This window comes from Dasypus novemcinctus, chromosome 12, assembly GCF_030445035.2.
Source record: "Dasypus novemcinctus isolate mDasNov1 chromosome 12, mDasNov1.1.hap2, whole genome shotgun sequence".
In the NCBI taxonomy this organism is placed as follows: domain Eukaryota; kingdom Metazoa; phylum Chordata; class Mammalia; order Cingulata; family Dasypodidae; genus Dasypus; species Dasypus novemcinctus.
In genome coordinates, this window is record NC_080684.1 from 101,211,453 (window position 1) to 101,230,980 (window position 19,528).

Consider the following 19,528-nt stretch of genomic DNA (forward strand, 5'->3'; position numbering starts at 1 on the left):
GCTTGTAGCAGTTTTTGTTTTTATTTAACACATTTTTTTATTAAAGTTAATAGATCACCCAGAACATTACATTAAAGAAACATAAGAGGTTCCCATATAACCCGCTCCCCACCCCCCACCCCATCATTTTTGTAAATTGTATTTTTTTGAAGATACATACATCACAAAAAATGAAAAAACATAAGAGGTTCTCATATACCCCCTACACCCCACCCCACTCCTCCCACACCAACAATCTCCCCCATCATGGTGGCACACTCATCGTGCTCGGTGAACACATTTTGGAGCACTACTGTACCACATGGATAATAGTTTACCCTGTAGCTCACACTTTCCCCCAGTAAATTCAGTAGGTTAAGGTAGGATATATAATGTCCCAGCTTGTAGCAGTTTTTGTCCCTGTATGAGATGTTCCTAAACTCATATTTCTATATTATGAGCTCTATTTTTATTTTTCCTATTTGTTTAGTGATTGTCACTATTCTGTGTTTTTGTGTTCTATGGTTTGCTAAGATTCTGCTTTTAATTTATTGGGAGCTTAGAAGTAACCCATAAAGCCAGACTTTTTTTTTTTTAAGTAAGGAAAAAGAGCCTCTCTCTGAGAGCCTGTAGTGGCATCCTTGGCATCTAATTTTTGTTTTAGCTACCTGGAGCTGTGTGTGGCCATCTGGTCCTCTTTCCAGTTTAGGTGGTTATCTGTATCGCTGTGTTTCAGGTAGGTGGCATGTCGTAGGACATCTGGAGCACATTAGCAATGGTGAAGGGAACAAGATCAAATAACTAGCCACATTCTAGCCGAAATTAAGTACAGTATATTCTCTTTCTATTATATCTGGTGAGGGGTAAAGGGATTCTGAGAGATGGAAGGGGTTAAAGATGGGGAGATTGGTTGTAATTTATTTTCAAACTCTGGGAGAAATAGAAAAACAAAAGCCTGAGAGTGTGTGTTGGTCAGAGTGACCAGCAGTTAGTGCAGTCTCTGTATATTTGATACCAGTCTACTATAGAGCAGACTTGGAGTTTCTAGATAATGCATCATGATTGAGGGAGCAAGGTCAGGAACTGGTTGAAATTCAGTCTTAGTCTAGGTAAGACAGTATCAATGTGAACAAATGTGAAATAACAGATTCTTCTGGGATATATTTGAATGATGGCATTATGCTTATTAACAAAAGACATAAGGCATCTTGCAAATTCCAGAATTTTATTTACTCAGATAATGTTGTCTGTCCTTTATTGTCTGTCATGCAGGTACTATGATAGAATGGTTTCCTTATTCTATCATGCATTTCTATTTCATGATAATAGGAAACACAATTAAGTGAAATTAAACTCCCCTAAGTGTATGTAGGCTGTATATATCAGAACTGAGTTAATATAAATATTGATACTTTAAAGGCATATATATGGTGAGGGTAAGCACTTTCATGAACATAATCGATCACACTGAATTATATATTTAAATATGGCTAAAAGGAGAAATTTTAGGTTGTATATGTTAGTAGAATAGAAATTTTAAAAAAAAACCACATAGGACTATGGAACACAATGAGCCTTAATAAAAACCATGGATTGTATTTAATAGTACAAATGTAGAAACGTGCTTTTGTTAGTTGTAACAAATGTAGCACACTAATGCAGGGTGTTAAGAAGATGATGATATATAGGGGCTCTCTATTTTATGCATTTTTCTGTAAATCTACAATTTTTTTTTTAATGTAGCAGCAGTACTTGTAGCCACATTTTTTTTTAAAGATTTATTCATTTACTTCTCCCCCACCCCCCTCATTGTTAGCGCTCTCTGTCTGCTCTGTGTCTGTTCATTTATGCTTGTCTTCTTTTTAGGAGGCACCAGGAACCAAAACCCAGGACCTCCCATGTGGGAGGGAGGTGCCCAATTGCTTGAGCCACCTCTGCTCCTGCTTGTTGTGTCTCTTAATGTGTTTTCTCATTGAACCTCTTTGTTGTGTCATTGTGTTATGTCAGCTCACCATGCCAGTCCTTCACATCAGCTAGGCTGTCTTGCTCATCTTCTTAGAACCAAACTGAGCCCGGGTCCTCCCGTGTGGTAGGCAGGCACTCAACTGCTCAAGCCACATCTGCTTCCCTATAGCCACATTTTTTCAACACCCCCCCCCCATGGCTTGTTTTTTGTGTGTGTGCTGTCTGCTCTCTATGTCCATTCACGGTGCATTCTTGTGTGTGTTTTTGCTTGTCTACCTTATTTTTGTTGCGTCACCTTGCTGAGTCGGTTCTCCGCGGCATCTGCGGGCCAGGCTGTAGCCACATTTTTGAAACTTCCAAAAGCAGCCTGGATTCATATTAAAACCATATGTCTGTAATTGATTGTCCCTACAAGCTTACTGGCCAGATTCACATACAAAATGCTGATTATTGGAGACTGAATTAGTAGTTTTTTATTTCTTCTCTAACCCTATCTCTTCAGACTTCCCATTCAGAGTGCCCCCCTCCTTTTTTTTTTAATGGCTTTCATCCAAATGACTCCATTTACCTCAGTCTCTTCCATCCTCTTTGGGGCACTTGGGCAAATTACTTAACTTCTGAGTCTCTGGTCTCATCTGGAAAATACAAATGTTCTTTAACTGCTTTTTTCTTTTTTTTCCTTTCCAGTAGAGGCAAATCTTTGTAATGATAACGATGTATTCATTTGGATTTATAGAGTATAGATATGCACATGATTTTTTTTTTTTTTAGAATACTAGTAAGTTTATTTAGTCCATAGTTCGTTTTAAAAACAATTTTATTGACACTTTCCTATAATTTATTTTATGGCATTTGTAGTTTTTATTTTCCTGAGTCACTGGGTTATGGTAATTGAGCAGGTTTAGGAAGTCTGGATGCAGCTTACGGAGGTAAATGAACTGCAGTTTTTGCTTTTGTGCATGGTCTAGGGGTCGAAGAGGCACACGTTTAAACATTATTTTGTTACCTGTGTTATTAAAAATAAATGTGTGGAAAATTGTGGCAGGGTAGAAAAAGAACTCTGTAGCAGAATAGAAAGATTCTTCACAGAGGTGTTAACATTTAAAATGTGTCTTAAAAGGATGAGTAGAATCTGCAGCAGCTTCTTAATTATAAGTTGTACCAGCTAAGTAAGCAATAAAAAATGAAAATTTAGTTGCCTCTTTGTGAATTTAGTACATTATTTCCTTTATGTATTAGCAACAAAGAGTTTAATAGTAAAGAAGCAGCAGCATTCGTAGTTTTAGGGAAAAGGAAAAGCTTAAGGCAGATGCAGAAGTTTCAAAAAGCATGATTCTCTCAGATTTGCAAGTAATGTGTATGGGGAAGTAATAGGATACCATGGAGAGGTAATCAGGCTTATGAAGCTCATGAAGGCTCCGGTAGACTAATTTTTTTCCCCCCTTTTGCTCATATGAATAGAAAGAGGTAAAGACAGAAGGCAAAAAAACCTGTTCGGTGCAGTCTGCCCAAGCAGTGATGAAGGCCTTAAATTAAGGCAGTGACAGTGAGCATGGATACACGAGAGGGATTTTAGGGTGGGGGAGGGGGTGTGTTTTAGAGGTAGAATAGAAGGACCCTCTGACAGGAGGAAATAGAAATCTATTATGACTCCTTTTAAGTAGGTAGTAGCTGAAACTTCCTTAGTTTCCATTCTAAGCCCTTGCTGTATGTTTGTAGTAAGGTGATGATTACCTTATAGTTTGGATCCTATGTAGGAGAAGAGAATTGGGGGCAGGGGCTAACAGTAAGTTTCATTATTGGTAAAACATTTGGCCTTTGAGTAACTAATATTAACAGTCTTCTTTCAACTAAACATTATTCAGTATGATGGCTCTAGATGGAGTTACATTAAGTACAGCAGAAGGGAAACTTCTTTTTAGAGTACATAGGGTTTGCAAATTCAAATGACCTTAAAAGCCAAGGAAGTACTTAATGAATAAAGCAGCTAGGTTTAAGACAAGAAATGGTGTGGACTCTGAAGTTTGCATGCTTCATCTATCTAAAGGATTCAGATTCAAAAAGTTTTAGAAATATCATGTTATCTTGGTCCTACATAAAAAAGAAAATAGCCCCCAAATTACCAGTTTCATTGCTTTTATATAAACAAAATGCCAGAAAAAGCATTAGAATGCTTTGGCATGTCAAACTAGGGACTAGGTGTCCTTTTTTTTTTCCCTTCAGATCTTTTTATTTTCTTGCTGTTTTTCTTTCTTATTTCTCCCCCTTCCACCCGTCCGTTGTCTGATCTCTGTGTCCATTAGCTCTGGGTTCTTCTGTGTCTGTTGTATTCTTATTAGGTGGCTCCAGGAACCCATCCTGGGTCCTTCCGGAGTGGGAGAGGTGATCATTCTCTTCCTCCACCTCAGCTCCCTAGTACACTGTTTCATATTGTCTCTTCTCTGTGTCTCTTTTTTGTTGTGTCATCTTGTTGCATCAGTTCTCTGTGCGGGCGGTGCCACTCCTGGGTGGGGCTGCACACCTTGCATGGGGGGCACTCCTGTGCAGGGCAACACTCCTTATGAGCAGCGACTCTCTATGTGGACCAGCTCACCACACGGGCCAGGAGGCCCTGAGTATGAAACCCTGGACCACCCATATGGTAGGCGGAAGTTCTTATCAGTTGAGCCACATCTGCTTCCCCTAGATGTCTTATTAAGTTGAATTGAATATATTAAGCCATGATTAATTCGTACATTAAATGAACACACAAAAACATAGTGTTGTCTTGTGTGGCTTTTAATGAAGATGAGTGGTGAACCTTATTTAGCATATACAGTTAAATGAAGATGCTTTTCTCCTAAAACACCTTTATCTCACATATTTAGAGAAAATAGCTTTGTAAATTTATTGTACCTGAGATCTTGATCTTGGAAATATGATTACAGTCTGTTTTCTAATAAGCACAGAATTTCCTTTAAAATTGTCTTTGTAAATTAGGAAGTAAAAAGGGAAAGGGAACCGTAATATCTCATTAAGAAATAAATTTCTTTTCTGTTTCTTACTCTTAGATGGGAATGATGAACAACCCTAATCCATACGGTTCACCATACACTCAGAATTCTGGACAGCAAATTGGAGCCAGTGGAATTGGTCTCCAGATTCAGACGAAGACTGTACTACCAAATAGCTTATCTCCATTCGCAATGGACAAAAAGGCAGTTCCTGGTGGAGGAATGCCCAACATGGTGGGTAGTGGTCTATCACAAACTTCTCTTTGAAACTGACATTCTTTTATTAAAAAGAATTGTTAAACTTTCACACCTTCTACTATTATATACACTAGGATTTATACATTAGAGCCTAAGTAGCTAAGTAATGGGTATTACCTCAGTGCATAAGCAATCTTGTGCCTTTATTCCATTTCATATGGTAGTTTGTTTCTTGTGGTATTGATTAATAAGGATGCTGATGCAAATAATAGCAAGTGTGGGGTTACTACTACAGTGACCTGCCACCCAGCAGCTTCTGCTTATGAGCACTTCTGTAGCATTGTCTTAGAGGAAGGACTCTGGCAGAGGATCCCAACTCTAAATGATCTTACCTGCTAATTTGATAATATTGCACAGAAGTAACTTCCCTCCCAAAAAGTTACCTATTAAACAGTGGTTTTTGTTATGGAAGAATTTCATAAGTTTTAAACACTGCTTTTTTTTTTTCTAAAGTCAAACTTTTTTAGTTGTAAATATGTCGGGGTGTCTGTGTTTAACTTTGGAAAAAATAGTCTTATAGTGATTTTTATTTACCCACCTTACAAAGTCCTGCTAGGTCTCCTCATTGTTCTTTAGCATTTAACTTGGACACTCTTCTCCCTACAAATCCTGCTCTGTTATTCCCTCTCCTACTTGAGTTTACTTTGTCTAATTCTTTCCTTTCACTCTCTGTATACCTTATGCAATACTTGGATTATATAACATGGTAATGCATGCAGTAATTTGTTGTTTTCTCATTATATTAAGCTTCTTGATGGTGGGAGCCATACTTGATCTTTAAATCCCCCACACTGAAAAATGAAGTCTGGCATGTAATAGACCATCCTTAAAGGTTTTAATTGAAAATGTCCAGGTCCCTGTTTATCAAAGAAACAGCAGATTGTGACACCTACGTTAAATGTATCTCTATTGTTACATCCCTAAGGGTCAACAGCAGGCCCCGCAGGTCCAGCAGCCAGGCCTGGTGACTCCAGTAGCCCAAGGGATGGGTTCTGGAGCGCACACAGCTGATCCAGAGAAGCGCAAGCTCATCCAGCAGCAGCTTGTACTCCTTTTACATGCTCACAAGTGCCAGCGCCGGGAGCAAGCTAATGGGGAAGTAAGGCAGTGCAATCTTCCCCACTGTCGCACAATGAAAAACGTCTTAAACCACATGACACACTGCCAGTCAGGCAAGTCCTGCCAAGGTGAGTGAGTTAGAGGGTTAGTTCGCTTAGTAATTAATATTTACAAATATGAATGTATTCAGGAAGAAAAGAGAAAATGTGATCAAGTCTGTTTTGAGTATCTTGGTAGCGTTCTCTTTTTATTAGGACATGATTAAATTCGGTATCATTTGTGAGTAAGTAAGTAGGGATATGGCAGAAGGAATTTTAAGGCCTTCCTTTTGTGATAATTCTCATTGACTTTGATTTGCCCCAGCATAGCATAAATATTGAGGGTTTGCTGTCATGTAGGCAAATACCGAGCAGTATTACCAAATTTCTTACACATTTGAATATGTATTTATGAGTTACTGAAAATCTTACAAGTATGTGTAGATATGACACTAGTTTAGAATATCTTTACTTAGAATAAAGTAGGCTGTATAGCATCTTGGTTATAATTACGGGTTTTAGAGCCAGACTATTTGGATTTGAATCTCAATTTTGGTGCTTAGTATCTTTGTGATTTAACTATTTTCCTTTTTTTCAACTGTAAAATAGGAGTATTAATTGGAGTTACCCTGTATGGTTGTTATGAAAATGAAATTAGTTAATTCGTTTGTAGCCCTAGTGCTTAATAAGTGTTTGCTGTTGTTAATATAAAAATATATAAACTACACTTAAAATCACTTTTCCTCTCTTTAGTGGCACACTGTGCCTCTTCTCGACAAATCATTTCACACTGGAAGAATTGTACAAGGCATGATTGTCCTGTGTGTCTCCCCCTCAAAAATGCTGGAGATAAGAGAAATCAACAGTGTAAGTGATTAAATCTTTTGAGGCTTTGCACTAAAATTCTCCTTGGAATCTTATCAGTGCAATTTGTTAAAGATTCAGAGTACTTGGATTACGTGAGGTTCCTCTGACCGACTACTGCTTTAATACTACACTATGTTGAAGAAATTATTTTTACCTTTTACTGTTTCTGCTTCCAGTTAACGTATAGAATTGAACTGCTTGTTAGCAAAATGAGATCCAAAAACTTAGTATTCATTCTTTATAAAAACAAGATTGTTCAAGCTTTTTTTTCAACCTAGTCAATTGACAACATTCTTAAATCTGCAGCAAGTACCACCACTCTAATTAAAAAGTAAAATTATGGATATGGAAGTTGTGTTTGGTTGTACTATTTTGAAGTATTGGTAAAAGAAGATAATGTTACATCCATATCAGTATTAAATGTCCATACCCAACTGTAATTGACGAGAACAAAAGAGGCATGGTTACGTTCAGGTGATGTGATTGCTTAAGTATTTAAAAAACAGTCAAAAGAGCAACTAAAAATAAATTAAATTGGAAACTATTCATTGTTAAAAGACTTTCATAGGAAATTACATATATTACTGAATGACTATAAAAGCAGATCACTTCAATGGTGAAATAAATGGCAGCTATCAGATGAGTAGTCTTGATACAATTGTAAAATATCTGTTTTATACAGTTGCTTTGTCAATGCAATTAGAGATTAGTTAGGGAAATTGATAAAATGATCCTGAAGTTCATCTGGTAAAACAAATTTGTGAGAATAGTCAGAAAAACTTGGAATAAGGAGTGTGCTAACATACAAAGTGGTAAAAACTACAAGATGACGACATCTGCATCAGAAATGACAGATAAGTAAGAAGAGAATTTTAAAAATCCAGAAGCATCCCCATGTGTATTTGCCTATAGAATTTACAAGCTTTATATGAACCAAGCAGATAGGCTGGTTCTTATAAGGTTCCTTTAATGATAGAATTTATGTTCCATTTAAAATGAATAAAACTTTAAGAAATCATTGCTTTGGTATTGAACAAGTTACTATTCTATATGTGTAGTATAAATATTTAGTTAGGAATTTTTGGAAAGAAAGAATAAAGGAAAGAAAATCTGAGATTATTTTTATAACTGGAATGGAGAAGAGCTTTTCTTAGAGAATCCACCAGAGAAGTCATAAGTAAAAAAGATCATACATTTTAAAAGTATAGCTACCAGACTCTCTTTCTAGAAACAAAACATTAAACAGGTTTGAAGGATGAATTTTGAAGTACATGAGCATCACGTGAAAAAAGGAATTCAATCCTGAAATTAGTGAAGAAATCATAACTCAGCAGATTCTAAGTAGGAAATAGACAACTCACAAGAGGGGGAAAACCAGCAAAGTTCACTGTGAACTGAGAAATTTCTCTCATGTAACTTCGGCAGATATGACACCACCTGGTACTGGTATTTGTACAGCTTTTAAGTATTCATGCACCATTTGTGGGAACATTGTACTGACTCTGGGAGTGCTTATTGATATTTTGGATCAAAAGTCTTTTGTGCTAATAATCCCTTTGACCTGTCTGTTCAGCAATTAGAAAATATTCAAGGAAATAATGGGAGACGAGATAGACGTACTGAAATGTTTCATAATTGTGTGAACAATAATTTTATGCTTTTTGAAGATCACTCAAACATGCTAGTCTTTTGTCACCATCTTTAATATTATTATGTCACCATATTTAATATTGTAATACCATTTCTTTTGTCTTTTCTAGCAATTTTGACTGGAGCAACTGTTGGACTTGGAAATGCTGGTTCTCTAGGGGTGGGTCAGCAATCTACCCCCAGCCTAAGTAATGTTAATCAGATTGATCCTAGTTCTATAGAAAGAGCCTATGCAGCTCTTGGACTACCCTATCAAGTAAATCAGATGCCCACACAACCCCAGGTGCAAGCAAAGAGCCAGCAGAATCAGCAGTCTGGGCAGTCTCCCCAAGGCATGCGCCCTATGAGCAACATGAGTAAGTTTGTGTCCTCCTAGTATTAGATGTGATGTTGGTTGTGCATGTCAATGCGCCTTTTTTGTTTTGTTTTGTTTTAAAGGTGCTAGGGCAGGGGATTGAACCCAGGGCCTCATATGTAGGAAGCTGGTGCTCAATCACTGAGCCCCATTAGCTCCCCTAAGTTGGTTGTCTTTGCTTGGTTTTTTGTTGTTGTTGTTGTTTGTTTGTTTGTTTGTTTTTAATTTATTTTAGGAGGCACCGGGAACCAAACCCGGGATCACCTCCCGTGTGGGAAGCAGGCCCTCAACTGCTTGAGCCCACATCCAGTCCATATATAAATAATTTTTAAAGTAGGTTTGTTTTTGTTTTTTTAATTTCAGTGTTGTAAAATGCTTTTTATAATCTACCAGAGTTAAATGCTACTGGTTTATATACGTCTTGATCCTTTTATGCGTATTTATGAGTTTATGTTTATAGAAATGAGATCACATTTTATAACAATTCAACTCTTCAACACAGTGTAGACATCTTTCTCTTTTAATGCCCAGTGTATCCTTTATACGGCTATATAGTATTTCATTGTATATAAGCTCTTACAGATGGACATTTCAGTTTCTAATAGTATTGCTGTTTTTAGAACCTCACAACAGAAATGTACCTTGGCATTGTTTTGGTTTGAAATGAATAGAAATGAATGTGGTTATTATTAATATAAATTTCGATTTATTTGGCAGCAGGAATAGTGTGCCTTTTAGAGTGGTTTTTTTTTGTTTGTTTGTTTTTTTAATGTGCTTGCCTAACCTCTTCCTGTGTTGGGACTTGGGAAAGTGAGAGGTGTCTTGATCTTTTGTTTGGGGTATATATGTTTCTCTTATTGAATATGGTAAAATAAAAACTTGTTCTATGATTACACCTTTGCTGCCAGGCAGTTTGAATATCTAAGCCATTTTTTTAGATATCCAGCAAGTCCATGGCTTTTAATACCTTGGCTTTTCTTTTGGGGGCACGGGGAGGGGTTTCTTATCTGGTGGTACCAGGGATTGAACCCGGGACCTTGTATATAGGAAGCAGGCACTTAGCCACTGTACTACACAGAAGTTTTTCTTTAGCTAGAAAGCAGTCTGATTCTGAATAATTAACCATGCTTTTTTGTATGAAATCCCTTTTTATCCTGCTATTAATATTCATAACAGGTTTTGGATTTTACCTATTACTGTTTGATTTTAAATGAGGAAACAAAATTGGGCACACTTCTCTTATAAAAATGGAATCTTGCTGATTTTGTTGTTTTTAACTTTTAAAATGTACATATAATTTTACCTGTCCATTATGGAATAATCTTCCACGTTCCAAAAATAAGTATGTTAATATTATAGTTTATTTCAAGTAATGGCTTCTGTTTGCAATATATCAATCATACTGGATATACTCTCCTTTCACTTCTCCTTTTACACCCTCCCCTGGTAACCTCTGATCAGTTCTAGCTCTGTTGAATTTCTGTTTTTGGTCATTTCTTATAAGTAATTCCATACAGTTTTTATTCTTAACATGTCTTATTTCACTGAGAATAATGTTTTTGAGGTTCTCCCATGTTGTAGCATGTCTCAGAACTCATTCCTTTCATGGGTGAATATTACTTCATTGTGTGTATACACACACACACATATACTGTTTATCCATTCATTTGTTCATGGACACTGGGTTGCTTCCACCTTTTCACAATTGTAAATAATGCTGCTCTGAACATCAGGGCACACACATTGTTGTAAGATATTACTGTCTTTTACCAAATACTTGTCAGGATAGATAAGTTTATTTTGTAATTGAATTTCTATTGCTTCTTGAGTTTTTTACGTAATTTAATTTTTACAAAAATAATTTCGCCTAGGTTTCTAGATTAATACAGCAAATTTACTTTCTTTTCTTCTCCACTGGTTTGCTCTGTTGCTTCATTTTTACTTTCTTGAATTGACTGTTCAGGCATTTTTCTTTTTCTTTGTCCTTCACTGATTTGTTAAAAGCACATTTGAGTCACATGATCTAAAAATCGAATGATATACTATTTTCATAAACAGTTTGGTAGTTATGTTCTCTCACATTGAAAGTCTAGAGAGTGAAAGGTAATCCTTTGAGTCCCACCAATATCTGTTTTTCCTTTTAATAATTTGCATATAAAATGCCAGGCAGTGACTTGGAGCTTTTGGTTCTTGCCTTCAGGTTTTTAAGTCAGATTTTGCACTCACTGCTATGACTATTTTAGGTAATATTGTTAGCACTCACTGCCAGGCTATTTCTACTTTAATATACTTAAATATTCTTCATTCCTACCTTTTTTGTCATTGTTGTTCATCATTTGATTTAATTCCTGAAACTGTTCTCAAAAATGGATTATTTCTTGTTTTTACCTAGTTAGGAACTTAGATAAATTTCTATGCCTTTTTCTATAAAGCAACTTAACTGAGTTTTTTGCTGTTTCATAACAAGTAGTGCTAACTTGTTAAGTAATTACTTTGAGTGACCAGTTATCAGTGGTATTTGGTATAATCACATAATTGTGCATTCATCATTTCATTTTTAAAGCATTTTCATTATTCCAATAATAGTAATAATAAAACAAAAAACAGCAACAACAAAACTTCATCACCTCTCAATCTGTTTCCCTTGCCGTGCATAGCTTCTATTCTGTTTTCTTCTCTCTAGTGTATTTGTATTTATGTTTTGTAAAAAAGTTTTATATATGCAGTATCACCCATATATTTCGCATGAGGTTTCACTGTTACCCAGTCCCATGTTAAATTTCTTAGCTTTTCTTCTAGTAATATACAGACCTTAGAGTTAATCTTTCAACCACTGACATAACCCACATAATAGCTCTGTGATATACTTTCACTATTTCTAAGATTCCAAAGATTTACAACCTTTTTACCAGTTCTGCACAGATTAACCCTCAGCTTTTCATTCTCTACTCTCATTCTATTTTCTGATGGCCTATATTCTAATCGCTAACTCCATGAGTTTATATAATATGTTTAGTTCATAATAGCACAATCGTACATTATTTGTACTTTGTATATAGAGTCTAATAATGGAGTTTATTAGGAATATAATTTTTTTCTTGGTTAATTGCCATAATGTTTGCAAGGTACATTCATATGGTAGCATGTATTAGAACTTTATATGACTGAATAGTCTTCCATTGTATGTGTATACAGCTACATTTTGTTTATCCAGTCAGTCGTAGACACTTGCCACCTATACCATCTTAACCCTACAGTATTCTTGGAGGTCCTGCCAAGAGCATGGATTGATTCAATATGTAATTACGAATCAGGGAAAAAACTGTCAGGAAATTAGGGCTATGAAAAAGGATTGTGTATCTCCCAACAAAGACAAAATCTTCTAAGTTCCTCCATCACAGTCATTGAAGATCTAAGTGTGAAGGAAGTATTCTAGTGACTTCTTTCCCCCATTTCTAAAAGATGAATACAGATTTTTTTTCTCTAAATTGTAACGTGAATTTTTCAAACCTGCATAAAAATTGGAATAGTCCAATAAACACCATACGCCCTATCTCTATGTAGACTTGAGACCTCCTGATGCTTCACCGGATACTAGACAGCTAACAGTTTCAGTATATATCTCCTCATAATAAGCATTATTCTCCAACACTGTAGTACCATTATCATGCCTGAGAAATTTAACATTAGTTCAATAATGCCATTTAATATTCAGCCTATATTCAAATTTCTCCATTTGCAACTCAGTCTTTTAAAGTTTTTACATTCACTTTGTTAGATATCTTTTGTCTCTTTTAATCTAGAAGTCATCCCACTTTTTCTATTCCTCACACATTGACTTTTTTTACATAAAATTTTATTGAAGTATAGCATTCATACATGAACATTCATAAACAATAAGTGTATAGTAAAAGTTGCGAACTTTCAAAACAAGCATACATACCGTCGTATAAGGGTCCCATACATCACTGCACCATGACCACCTTGCCTTGTTGTGAAACATTTATTACAAACTATGAAAGAGCATCAGCAAAATATTACTACTAACTATAGCCCTCACATTTGGTATATTTTCCCTAACGCACCTGATTAACACCCTGTATTGATTTTTGTTACTTGTCCTGTTAACTACAGTCCATCTTCCACCACTGGATTCCCTGTGTTATATAGCACCATGTTTTATACAATCCATTCAGAGTGGCTCTCACTTTCATCACAGAGTTGCTCACACATTGACTTTTCACATGTTCAGTTATCTTGTAGATTATGGTACAATTTGGCTTTATCTGATTGTTTTCTTAGAATTAGATTTGTGATGAATATGTCGTAGATGATGGATTGAATATGATCAAGCTGTAATAATTTCAGTGTAACTATATCTTGGCACTCTTGTTTGCCTTTACCTAGTCTTTCTTGTAGTAGCCCTATTCTCTTTTTATTGTTAAATTGTTGGTTAAGTTACTATCTTTCAATTGTCTTAGGAAAATTCTGGAACTGTTATCAGAAACTTACTGCTTTACTTTGTACTCTCTTGTAAAGATTTTATAGCTCAGTTACTTAGTTTCAGTCCTCTTTAGTGTATGTTTCCAGGCTTTCAGTTCTTTAGAAAAATAATATGTATGATTATGTTATCCTATCTTTACTTGAGGTTTGTAGTACCGTGTAGGACATAGAAATAAAGCAAACATTTATAGTAATGCTTCCAAGCAATGCAACAGTTCCAGTCTGGGATTACAGGTGTGTTTTCTGCTATCGCAGAACTGTCTGTAATAGTGGAATGTTCTCAGTTGTATAATTTAGGTTATCTCTGATGGACAAGGACAGTTGAACAAATGGTAAACAGTACTCATTGAGCTATACTGTGTGCTGAAAAAGCAAATCTTAAAGGGGCATGGTCACTAGTTGGAAATATCATCTAGTCTGGCTAGGGAGGCAAATTATTAAATAAACAAAACTATAGCATCTCTATTACATGTCAGATTATAGAGAATCCTCTCTGGAGCCTGGAATTCATTTTTGTATACTTTATTTTGGAATTAGGACTTTTTAACGTAAACTGTCAGTGACTGTATTTGACCACATTCTTAATCTTCCAGATCCTTTTGAATTCAAATGTCCTGTCAATTAAGGATATTTGGGATCCCGCCTAAGTCTTGGAAAACAAAGATCTATTTTCTTGCTGTTTTTTTAGATTCTATTCTTTTTGTGTTCATTTTTGAATTCTCAAGTGAATGCTCACTCTTGTCTTAAAAACGAACTTATGTATGGGAAACGGATGTGGCTCAACCAGCTGGGTTCCCATCTACCATATGAGGGGTCCAGGGTTTCATGCCCAGGGCCTCTTGGTGAGGGCAAGCTGGCCCACGCAGCAAGATGACCCATGCAAAGTGCCGGCCCACATGGGAATGACACCCTGTGCAGAAGTACCGCCCTGCGTGGGAATAACGCCCAGCGCCCGCCATTGGCGAAGATACACAGAGGAGAGAGAATAAGAGGATGTGGAGGCATAGGGAGTTGAGGTGGTGCAGGAGAGTAATCACCTGTCTCCCACTCTGGAAGGTCCCAGGACCGGTTCCTGGAGCTGCCTAATGAGAGTGCAAATGGACACAGAGAGCAGCAATGGGGGGGAAGGGGGGAATGTAAGGGGAGAAATAAATAAAATAAATCTTTTGAAAAAACTAGCTTGTGTAAGGTTATTCCTTCTCAAGTTAAGATTGAGTCATTGCTTGCAATCATATGCCGAATATTAAATCGACTTGGAGGCTTTGGAATGTTGTTCTGTTTTCATGTAGTAAGATAAGCAACTTCATAATATAGTGTATTCACTTTTTCTTTTACCTTATTACACTATTTTTACCTTCAAACAAATAACTTTTCTGTAAAGGAATACCTACACATGGAGTTGTTTACAGTGACAAATACAGAATTGTGGATGACACAATATATTTCAGAAACACTTTAGCAACTATGTTTTAGAGAGCTGGCCTGTTGTTAAATAGAAAGTTCTACCTAAGCATTTAAGGAAGCTTGGCTGAATGAAGGCAACAGTATCTTTCTTCATTTAGAGAAACAACATTCATTAAAGTTTTTGGAAGTAATATGTGCACATAGAACTATTCAAGCCATTGAGGAGCAGGAGTCAGTAAAAAACAAGTTTTTCACAAAACCCAAACACTACCTCTCATCCCTCTAAGAGGCATTGTTCTTAGGTGCCTGTGTCCATACATAAAATTTTTATGCTAATGAAAGTTTGTGCATGCCAGTAGTTAAGTCCCTTAATTTTAGTTCTGGTTTTTTGCTTCTTTTAACATTATCACACAGATATCTGTACGTTGCTATAAAAGTATAAGACAGATTATCAGAAGTAGAAATCTTTAGTCAAAGAATATGTCCATAAGCTTTGTATTCGTTAACAATTGCCAAATAACCCTCTTAGGACATTCTGTCAGTTTACAAAGCTATGAATTTTGGTTGAAAATGCTTCTTACTCCATACTCTTTCCCAGTACACTTGGTATCCTCAAAATTTGAAAAGTTTCTGACAATTAAAATATATGAAAAATATTTTAAGTTTTACTTTAACTGCAAGTACATTCGAGCATATATATTTTAAGTTGTATTTTTCTGTAAAGTTCTGTTCCTTTCCTTTTGGATCATCTTTTTCTTACCAGTTTGTAAACACACGTAACATTAGCATTTATATAGGTGTTGCTAATTTTTTTTTTTCTTTTGTCATTTTCCTCTTGGCTTTGTTTACATTGTTTTTGTATTGATTTCCTACTGAAATGTATAAATACTGTCCTTTGTGGCTTCTGAGTTTGAGGTCTTTGAAGGATAAAAACTTGTGATGTTTCTTCTAGTATTTTTATAGCTCTTTTTTCTTTTTTTTTTCTTTTAATTACTGCTATTTAAAATATTCTCTTTTTTGTGTTTTTTGTTTTTAACTTAGGTGCTAGTCCTATGGGAGTAAATGGAGGTGTAGGGGTTCAAACACCAAATCTTCTTTCTGACTCGATGTTGCATTCAGCCATAAATTCTCAAAAGTAAGTTTTATCTATGTCACATTTCAAATACTTGTTAAGTTCCTAATTTGAGTTTTTAAATTTAGTTTTCTTGATTTGAAGAATACCCTTGATGATTGAAAACATAGAGTATTTGGCTCGATATTTTAGTCTATCCATATAACCTTATTTGAAATGTGTCAGTTATTTGTAGTAATTATATTTTCTCAAATACTCTAGGAAGTTGCAGGGTTGCAGCTACTTTAAAAATGAGTCTGCGCTATCCCTTTGTTAAGAATTCATCTGTTACCCAAGGGGGCGTTTCCTGAGATAAGCTGTGTTAAAGTGACAGCTTAAGGTGAATTTATATCACACTAGACTTCCATCCTTCTCGCCACCTAGAGGTGTTGTGGTTTATCTCTTTCCCTCACATAAGAACAAACATACACACTAGTCACATACCTATATACTGTATACTAATTATATACCTAGTCACTTACCCTTTTTTACCCAGATTTCGTTATGTACATAGGTTCCTCACAGTATTTTGGCCCAGTGCAGTAATCACTGTCAGCTCTATTTAAATAAGATCTTTCTCCTACCCTTTTATAATTATTTTTAAAACCGTTTTACGATTCCTTTTTTAAAGCCCAATGATGAGTGAAAATTCCAGTGTGGCCTCCCTGGGTTCTATGCCAACAGCAGCTCAACCATCGAATACTGGAATTCGGAAACCATGGCATGAAGATATTACTCAGGATCTTCGAAATCATCTTGTTCACAAACTGTAAGATTGTGGGCATGTCTTACTCAGAAAGAGTTATGTGAATATGCTTCCAACTAACTCTGCAATGCATTTTACCTACCAGAGGAATAATATTGGTATTTCCATAGCTTGGCTGTTGCTACTGTTATGTCTGCTTTTATGGCTTCTTTTTCTTTTTTTCCCTTAGATAAACTTTTTTATTTTAGAATAGATTTAGATTTACAAAAAAACTACAGATAGTACAGGGAGTTCCCATATACCCCATACTCAGTTCCCCTATTAATATTTTACATTGCTATGTTAAATTTGTCACAATTAATGAGCCAGTATTAATGCATTATTATTAACTAAAATCTATGCTTTATTCGGACACCATTTTTACCTAATGTCTTTTTTCTGTTCTAGAATCCCACCCAAGATAACATACTATTTTAATATTTTTTTAAAGAAGCTTTAGATTCACATTACTTTATTTTTCAAAGATTAATTTTTTATTTGTTTCTCTCCCTGTCCCCGCCCCACCCCCAGTTGTCTGCTCTCTGTGTCCATTCGCTGTTTGTTCTTCTGTGACTGCTTCTATCCTTAATCAGCGGCACCGGGAATCTGTGTTTCTTTTTGTTGCATCATCTTGTTGTGTCAGCTCTCCATGTGTGCAGTTCCATTCCTGGGCAGGATGCACTTTCTTTCGTGCTGGGCGGCTCTCCTTACGGGGTGCACGTACTCCTTGCGTGTGGGGTTCCCCTATATGGGGGACATCCCTGTGTGGCAGGGCACTCCTTGGACACATCAGCACTGCACATGGGCCAGCTCCACATGGGTCAAGGAGGCCTGGGGTTTGAACCGCGGACCTCCAGTGTGGTAGGCAGACACCCTATCAGTTGGGCCAAGTCCGCTTCCCTCACATTACATTTAGATTGTCATTTCTCTTTAAGCTCCTCTTGGCTGTGTAGTAGCTTCCTCAGCCTTTTCTTGTTTTTTGGTGATCTTTTAAGGTGTACTGGTCAGATATTTTGTGTCATCTCCCTTCAGTTGAAATTTGATGTTTTTTTCTCAATTAGACTGTGATTGTGGCTTTTGGGAGGAAGACACCACAGATGTGAAATAACCATTTTTGTCATTTTTTTAAAAAGATTTATTTTCTGACCACCCCATCCCCCGCACCCCCTCCCCACCCCCAGTGCCTGTTCTCTGTGTCCATTCTCTATACATTCTTCTCTGTCTGCTTGTCTTCTCTTCTTTAGGTGGCACCGGGAACTGATCCTGGGACCTTCCTGAGTGGGAGAGAGGCACTCAATCTCTTGCGCCACCTCAGCTCCCTGATCTGCTGTGTCTCTCATTGTCTCTCCTTTATATTTCTTTGTTACGTCGTCTTACTGTGCCAGCTCTCTGTGTGGGCCAGCACTCTGCTTGCGCCAGCTCACCTTCACTAGGAGGCCCTGGGAATCAAACCCTAGACTTCCCATAGGTAGACAGGAGCCCAGTTGCTGGAGCCACATCATATCTTGTGTACATGCTAACAGTATGACTTTGCACCATTGTTGTTGATTTCATCATTGATGTTAATCTTTTTTTTTTTAATTTTTTAGTTTTTATTGAAGTATATCATTCATACATGAATATGCGTAAACACTAAGTGTGTAGTAAAGATTGTTAACTTACAAAATAAACATATGTAACATCACACAGGGGTTTCATACATCACCCCTCCACCAGTTCTTTGCACTGTTGTGAAATATTTGTTACAAACTATGCAAGAACATTGTCAAAATATTACTACCAATTATAGTCCTTAGTCCATTTGGTGTATTTTTCCCCCAACCCATACTATTTTTTTTTTTATATTTTTTTGTTACAGATATTTTGAGCTTGCAAAACAGTCCTACAGATGTGTAGATTTCCCATACAACTCCACACCCTGGTGGAACACATGTTACTGATTATGAGACAGTATCACCAGACTATTACCACCAGTCATGGTCCATAGCATACATTTCACACACTTTTCCTATACACCTCCATTATCAACACAGTACAGCTTTGGCATTGATGCAAGAATACAGTATTGCTATTAACCACAGTCTGTAAGGTCACACCGATTGTAGTTTTCTCATGCTTCTCCATATGCTCACATTGATGTTAATCTTGATGAGACAATGTTAGGTTTTCCACCTTTTTTTTGGTACCAGAACCGGAAGTTTTATTTTCTCATGGTAGTATATTTAAAAAGAGTTGTCCAATTTAAAGATAAGTCCTGCATATTCTTTTTACAAGAAGACAAAGGAGTTCTAAATTTTCTAGCCTTCTGTTATGACACGTTCTCAGCAATATGATGACTAGCAATGTTTTTTTGTTTGGTTGGTTTTGATTTTTTTTTTTTTTTTTAAAAGCAAAATTGTGAGCTTCAAAACAGTCTAAAGACTTTTTGACATATACACAACCTAAAATTTCCTCTCTTAAACCGCCTTCAAATAAGCAATTCAGTGGTGTTAATTACATTCTGGTTAAGCTTTTATGGTGTTGACAAGTTGAATCAGGTAGGGTGGACTCTCTGGTCACTTCGTCTTCCAGATGTGCAGATAGTGACCATTTGTGAAATAC

At 36.3% G+C, this 19,528-nt stretch overlaps 1 protein-coding gene across 2 annotated transcripts in view; it reads left to right on the forward strand.

Moving 5' to 3' along the window:
- EP300 (E1A binding protein p300) overlaps positions 1-19,528 on the forward strand; it is a 76,077-nt gene that overhangs the window by 22,124 nt on the left and 34,425 nt on the right. For both annotated transcript variants that reach the window (XM_004484156.5, XM_058309179.2), the window contains exons 3-8: positions 4,995-5,171; positions 6,121-6,382; positions 7,046-7,159; positions 8,920-9,165; positions 16,113-16,206; positions 16,814-16,951. In XM_004484156.5, coding sequence (XP_004484213.2) covers positions 4,995-5,171; positions 6,121-6,382; positions 7,046-7,159; positions 8,920-9,165; positions 16,113-16,206; positions 16,814-16,951 — 1,031 coding nt within the window. The remainder of the gene's footprint in view (positions 1-4,994; positions 5,172-6,120; positions 6,383-7,045; positions 7,160-8,919; positions 9,166-16,112; positions 16,207-16,813; positions 16,952-19,528) is intronic.